The 8,309-nt window shown below is 39.1% G+C and overlaps 1 protein-coding gene across 1 annotated transcript; it reads left to right on the top strand.

Moving 5' to 3' along the window:
* The first annotated feature begins 390 nt into the window (after nt 1–390).
* LOC108194467 (extensin-2) lies at nt 391–5,656 on the top strand. The gene is made up of 3 exons (XM_017361412.2): nt 391–1,734; nt 2,962–5,186; nt 5,302–5,656. The coding sequence occupies exons 1-2, from the start codon at nt 513–515 to the stop codon at nt 5,148–5,150; spliced, it is 3,411 nt and encodes a 1,136-aa protein (XP_017216901.2). The 5' UTR covers nt 391–512; the 3' UTR covers nt 5,151–5,186; nt 5,302–5,656.
* Nucleotides 5,657–8,309: the final 2,653 nt, after the last annotated feature.

An 8,309-nucleotide genomic window follows, 5' to 3' on the forward strand; every position in this document is an offset into this window, starting at 1 on the left:
GTTACTTGCAACGTTTTGCTAATGATTTACCGACATTACATTATCTACTAATAGAATCCAACCCATCGCTAATATTGAAGGTAATTAATTTGAGCGGTGTATTAATTTAAGCAAATGAAAGCGTATTTGTTGTGATGTTAGTAATGTAGCAGGTGACTTGTGATGAGAGAAGTGTAAAATATGAAAGTGACCCTAACATTGTATTTTAATGATTGGTATTTTTGTGTTTGGTATCCCAGCTGTATGCGGAGAAGAAAGAAGCCAATTTGGATGAACAATTGACTCTACTAATCAAATAGTAATCACTATTTGAATTGGTCCCTAATGACAGCTCTGTCCTAACGACTATCCCTTGCTAGCTTTTTGCTATATAAACTTCCACATTGTACCACTAAAGTCATCAACTCTTAACCTCTAAAGGGGTTCTTTCTTAAATCATTCCCCTTCTGCTTCTGTTCATAAACGAGATTTTTGACATCATTGGCCGGAAGTAGTAAATTTTCCGGCGGAAAATGAGAGATCACGGCAGCCACCCCATAAGGGGTGGACTGGTTGTATTGTGCTTAGTAGTAGTGTCAAGCATTATGGGAGCCTCAGGGGATCCCTACATTTATTCTTCACCACCTCCTCCGTATGAGTATAAGTCTCCACCGCCACCTTCGCCTTCGCCACCACCTCCTTATGTGTATAAATCCCCACCACCTCCGGTGCATTCTCCTCCACCACCCCCAATGCATTCTCCTCCACCACCGTATGAGTACAAATCACCACCACCCCCGGTGCACTCACCACCTCCTCCGTATGAGTATAAATCACCACCACCCCCGGTGCATTCTCCTCCTCCGCCCTATGAGTACAAGTCACCACCACCTCCGGTGCACTCACCACCTCCTCCATATGAGTACAAATCACCACCACCTCCGGTGCATTCTCCACCTCCACCATATGAGTATAAATCACCACCACCACCTTCACCATCCCCACCACCACCATATGTGTACAAGTCTCCACCACCACCCGTCAAATCCCCACCTCCACCATACCACTACTCATCACCACCACCACCCGTAAAATCCCCACCTCCACCATACCACTACTCCTCCCCACCACCACCTGTAAAATCACCTCCTCCACCTTATCATTACTCATCTCCACCACCACCAGTCAAATCCCCACCACCACCATACCACTACTCATCACCTCCACCACCCGTAAAATCACCACCTCCACCATACTACTACAAGTCCCCACCACCTCCAGTTAAATCCCCACCACCACCATACTACTACCATTCTCCTCCTCCCCCAGTGAAGTCACCACCTCCACCATACCACTACAACTCTCCTCCACCACCCAAGCATTCTCCACCACCACCTTACTACTACAAGTCTCCACCACCCCCCGTCAAGTCACCACCCCCACCATACTACTATCACTCTCCACCACCCCCAATGAAGTCACCACCCCCACCATACTACTACAGCTCACCACCACCACCCGTCAAGTCCCCACCACCACCATACTACTACAGTTCACCACCACCACCGGTGAAATCCCCGCCACCCCCATACTACTACACATCCCCACCACCACCAGTGAAATCTCCACCACCTCCTTACTATCCTCACCCTCATCATCACTCATACACCGTGAAGGTAGTAGGAAAGGTTTACTGTTACAGATGCTACGACTGGAAGTACCCAATCAAGTCCCATGCAAAGATGCACCTAAAAGGTAACTTTTTTTCTATTTTATCAATTATTTAATACACATAATTACCTCCTAGTTACATTCTTCAGTCTTAAGTATATATGTTTTTTCAGTTATATACACGCTCCTCTTTAATAATTTAGCTTTCTTACTGATCATTGCTTATTATATTGTCCACGCACATGCATGCTAGCTAGCTCATACTACACTCATTTTCCTTTTCCTTGCTCTTTCTTAATGTGGAAATCCTAATACCCTAGTGAGCTTAATTATTATCACCAGATCACTTCTAAAATGTAAAGTTAATCATGCTTTTATAATGAACTAATATGCTTCATTTATTATTAATCACTTTGGTTTCTTTTTATGTGACACTGTGATTTACATGCATTCTATATAGTTCCGGCCACCTAGTACACTTTAATGAGCTTGATTAATATCAGATCATCTTCCTATAAAAAGTTAAATCATGATTTATGAATTAATTAATATCCATAACGACCATATGTCATAACAGCTTTATGTTGTAAAGCGAAAGAAAAGAAGGGCTGGACACCATTATATAATAGGACAGATTCGATCTGGCTAGCACCCACCCGATCCACATTGTTCAATAAAAGACATGCATATTTTTATCTATAATCCACCAATGAAATTCTTGATTTATGCACCAAAATTGGACGTATATAATTTGTTCCCTTATATCTTTATTTAGATTATATCTTTATATAGATTAGTGTATAGTTTAATAATATTATTTCAAATATATATTTAATATTTTTCCCACCGGGTGTTACATCTTTTACATATAAGCATGTTATATAATAATATAATATAAAGATTTTTAACTTACTTTAATTTTGGTATATGTCAAGCATATGCCAATGATGTTGCATATTAGATTAATTAGTAAAGAGATATGTCCTTTCAAAGAATAAATTATAATTAAAATTGACATGCTAGTCTTCTATATACTGTTAAGATGTCTACATACAGAGAAACTTCATACCACACATAGTCCAACGATTGATCTCTGATTTGAAAATATAGAACGTGTATTTATTCTTATTTGAAAAACGTGGCAACTAGATCAGAGTTGGAAGCTAAGATAATATATATTAGTACAAACAACTCACAAAGGATAAGAGGACAAAATGACTTATTATTAAAAAAAACTGAATTAGGTAAAGACTGTATTTATTTAAGATTTTGTCAATAAAGTGGTTGTAATAATTCAACATGTGGAAACAGGTGCTGTGGTTGAGGTGACATGCAAGGCAGGAGACAAAGATGTGGTGGCTTATGGTAAGACAAAGATCAATGGTAAATACAGCATCACGGTTAAAGGATTTGAGTACGGAAAGTATGGTGGAGCCAAGGCATGCAAAGCTAAGCTCCATATGGCGCCCAAGGATTCTAAATGTAATATTGCAACAAATCTTCATTGGGGCATTAAGGGTGCTAAACTCAAAGTGAAATCTAAGAGCAAATATGAAGTTGTTTTGTCTGCTAAGCCATTTGCATATGCTCCCAAGACTCCTTACAAGAAGTGTTACAAGCCTGCACCAACACCAGCTCCGGTGACTCCGGTGACACCGCCTTATTATTATAAGTCTCCACCACCGCCACCCAAGTCTCCCGCACCAACTCCTTATTATTACAAATCTCCACCACCGCCATCTAAATCTCCGGCACCAACTCCTTACTACTACAAGTCTCCACCACCACCGCCTAAATCTCCCACGCCAACACCTTACTACTACAAGTCTCCTCCCCCACCAACAAAATCTCCGGTTCCAGCTCCTTATTACTACAAATCTCCCCCACCACCAACTAAGTCTCCCACTCCGGCTCCTTATTACTACAAGTCCCCACCACCACCTTCACCATCACCACCACCTCCATACTACTACAAATCACCACCACCACCTGTCAAGTCTCCCACTCCCGCTCCTTATTACTACAAGTCCCCACCACCGCCGTCACCATCTCCACCACCTCCATACTACTACAAATCACCACCACCACCCGTGAAATCTCCAACTCCAACTCCTTACTACTACAAGTCTCCACCCCCACCGTCACCATCTCCTCCCCCACCATACTACTACAAATCACCACCACCACCCGTGCATTCACCTCCACCACCTTACTACTACAAATCACCACCCCCGCCAGTGCACTCACCTCCACCACCCTACTACTACAAATCACCACCACCTCCTTCGCCATCTCCTCCACCACCATATTACTACAAGTCCCCACCTCCACCAAGTCCATCCCCTCCACCTCCATACCATTACTCATCACCTCCACCACCTGTGAAATCCCCACCACCTCCATATCATTATTCCTCACCCCCACCACCTGTCAAATCCCCGCCACCTCCATATCATTATTCGTCACCCCCACCACCAGTGAAATCCCCGCCACCTCCATATCATTATTCGTCACCCCCACCACCAGTGAAATCCCCGCCACCACCATATCATTATTCATCACCACCACCCCCCGTCAAATCCCCACCACCTCCTTACCATTACTCTTCACCACCACCACCAGTAAAATCTCCACCACCTCCATATCATTATTCATCACCTCCACCACCAGTGAAATCCCCACCACCTCCATACCACTATACGTCACCACCACCTCCAGTAAAATCACCACCACCCCCATATCATTATTCATCACCTCCACCACCCGTGAAGTCCCCACCACCACCATACCACTATTCTTCACCACCACCACCAGTAAAATCCCCACCTCCTCCATACCATTACTCATCACCTCCCCCACCTGTGAAATCACCACCCCCTCCATACCACTACTCTTCACCACCACCACCAGTCAAATCCCCACCTCCTCCATACCACTACTCTTCACCTCCACCACCGGTGAAATCTCCACCTCCCCCATACCACTACTCATCTCCACCACCGCCAGTGAAATCACCTCCACCACCGTACCACTACTCATCTCCACCACCTCCCGTGAAATCCCCACCTCCACCGTACCACTACTCATCACCTCCACCACCCGTAAAATCACCACCTCCTCCATACCACTACTCATCACCACCACCGCCAGTGAAGTCACCTCCTCCCCCATACCACTACTCATCACCACCACCACCAGAAAAATCACCACCCCCACCATACCACTACTCATCTCCCCCACCCCCAGAGAAATCTCCGCCCCCACCTTACCATTACTCATCCCCTCCACCACCCGTAAAATCCCCACCTCCCCCATACCACTACTCATCCCCACCACCACCCGTGAAGTCTCCACCTCCCCCGTATCACTATTCCTCACCCCCACCGCCAGTGAAATCACCTCCTCCCCCATACGTCTATTCATCACCACCCCCACCTGTTGCATCACCACCCCCACCAGTTTACATTTATGCTTCACCACCACCACCCACTCACTATTAAGGTCCGACCGCTCAGCTAGTTCCATCCAACATTCAAGTAAGTTAACTCTTTTACTACATGAACTACTATTAGCTTGTTATTCTCATAATATTTCAAATCTCACTAACATGTTCATATTCATATACTAATCCCTTCTTCTGTTAATTTACAGCTGCCAGCTTAAAACAGCATAGAATACAACAAAATAAAATCCCAGAACCAGATCATCAAGTTAATAAGGTCGTCAACCGTGCATTACAAAGCTTTAACCTTTTTGACACGGACCAATTTGCATTTACATCATTAGTGACACTCTTACATTTGGGAGTTGTTTCAACTACAAAGGGTATTTTCTATAGAGGTTTTCCTTATCTGGTTAAGTGAAATTAGTAAGTGAGATGCCTGGCAGAAGTTTGTATGGTGTGGAACAAGGCTTTCCTGTGTATTCTTTGTTCATTTCAAGAGTGTTTATTTCATGTAATTTATCTGTAACAATATTAATCTTTCATTTACTTCAAATTTAGTAATTGCTGTGCTTTCTTTATTGGGTTAATTATCTAGTTGGTCACTGAAATGGGTTTAATGTATCAAGTTGGTCACTGAACTGAAAATGGTATCAAATTGGTCACTGAAGTCACCAAAAATATCAAGTACCTTGAAATATGAGTTGAAGTAGTAAAAATATTATTTAAAGAGTTTTACACATTATTGTTGAATGTTACCAGAATCAAGTAAAAGGTTATGACTACTAGTATTCATGATAATATATTAAGATTTTATCAAGTTTATTTATTATTTATTTTTAATTAAAACAAAAAAATAAGTATATAATTAAAAATAAATAACAAATAAACTTGATAAAATCTAAATATATTATAATAAATACTAGAAGTCATAACTTTTTAGTTGTTTGTGATAACATTTAAAAATAATGTGTAAAACTCTATAAATAATATTTTTACCATTTGAACTTATATTTCAAAGTACTTGTTTGATATTTATGGTGGCTTTAGTGACCATCTTGATACCGCTTTCAGATCAGTGACTAACTTGATACATTAGGCCCACTTTAGTGACCAACTAGATAATTAACCCTTTCTTTATTTTTGATTCTCTTTCCCCATATATATTAAGTTATACATAATTAATCATATGAATTGCAGAGTCAGCCTCCCCTGATATACACACACATATAACACAGCTTTGTCTTGCATAACTTAATGGAAACACTATATGCAAGGTTGTATAAGGATTACCAACCTCAATCATTGTAGGAATCGAATGTAGCATTAAAATTCAAAGACACCCTTTGGCTGACAGAATGGACGTTATCAACCGGCTAGTATTTATTTTTCCACCTTCAAGTTTGTCATAAAAATTTATAAACTTTATTTTTTAAATTTATGTAATTAATCTTCACGCGCACGCCACAGAATATTCTGGTATATCAGCAAAAAAAATCTTTTCAATACAAAAGTATGGATGGTTCTTATTTCATTGCTGGAAAATATACTAGGGAGTAATTTCTATGATGGGAGCATGGAGCGTTATAGATGCATGAATGATCTTCTAATAATAATCGCGCTTCTCGAACCTGCTGAAACCGTAATGGGTGCTTTGCGTCTATGCAAACTACTAGAATCTTGTAACTGGCAAGAATATGGTGATACTGGTTTTCTACTTTTCCTTTTTAGAACCATCATTTAAGAAATGAAGAACTTGAGAAAGATGAGGCTAAATTGCAGGCTTTATGCAATTCAACGTTGGAAAACCAAAATGACAGAGGCAGATGCAGATGCTGAACAGAAGTTCAAAGACTATCATAACAGTTGATTAATGGAAATTCGGGGGTGAACCGGAGGTTGTGAGATGGACCAATAACAAAAATCAGAAAACATGATATTAAAGCACTTCACGAAGTTAGATATTAATTTATTCAACACATCTTTCAGTTTATAACTAAATGGTAAAGAAAATTATCATTTCACAAAAGAAATGATAGTTTAAAAATTGAAGACATCACATTTAGCAAAAAAATTAAAAATTTAGCAAAAAAGAAGACATCACAACTTCACCTGAAACTCTAATCAAGCTAAACTGCATTACAAAAGATATATGTTTATTAACATTTTCATTTACATGACTTGAAAACCAAATTTAACAAATATTTTCAACAAACTAGAGTCTCGAGAGATATATGTGTATTAATTTTTTTATTACACCATTGTGTTATCTTTGAAAATTATATGTTCTTTATTTATAGTTTGTAGTTTTTAAGTGTTTAGATATGAATAAGATTTTATTGTAATTATTATGAACATAATATTTTGAGTAATTAGCATTTTGGCCCCATTAACTTTGGTCGTTTTTGCGATTTGGTCTCCAACTTTGAATTATAGCAAAGTGCATCCCATAACTTATGAATTTCAATCAAATTGCACCCGTTTGACTAATTTCTGTCAAAAACTAACCGTCAATGTTAAAGACATAAAGTATGAATTTCGTAATTAGCACTTTGCACCCATCAACTTTTGTCGTTTTTCGATTCGGTCTCATATTTTTATATATCGCCAGAATGCATCCCCTAACATAAAAAATTTAATTATTTTACAACCTTTTAATGAATCCCGTCAAATATTACTCCCTCTGTCCCCCCTCATTTTTTTACGTTACCCGTTGGCATGCTTTTCAACGCTCATTTAAAGTATAGTTCCATAATATCTTTTTTAAAAAATTTCTCTGAATAAAAATTTGATGTTTTAATTTTTTGATTCAGAAAAAATATTAGAAATAAGTTATGAAACTATATTTTATAAGAGTTTCAAAATGCGTGCAAACGGTGAACGTAAGAAATCAACATTTAACGTTAAATGGCACGAGTAAAATTTGTAAACACTTGTTCACTTTAATAAAGATTTCCTTTATGCATTCTCTTATCTTGTTCTTTAATTTCAAATTTGTGTGGGAGTTTATACTTAAAAGATTCCAAAATCATTATGTTTTAATTTTTATTATTTAAATTGCAAAGTAGTGATCTAAAAAATTATAAAAATCATTATTGTTTGGCAGCCCTGTTCTTTAATTCACCAGTTTAGTTTTGGATTATTAAACATCAAACCCATTCCCTTTTTTTCTTGTTAACAAAAGCAGTGATACAACCTCCTGTTTTCGTTTCAGAAT

This window comes from Daucus carota, chromosome 7, assembly GCF_001625215.2.
Source record: "Daucus carota subsp. sativus chromosome 7, DH1 v3.0, whole genome shotgun sequence".
Classification (NCBI taxonomy): domain Eukaryota; kingdom Viridiplantae; phylum Streptophyta; class Magnoliopsida; order Apiales; family Apiaceae; genus Daucus; species Daucus carota.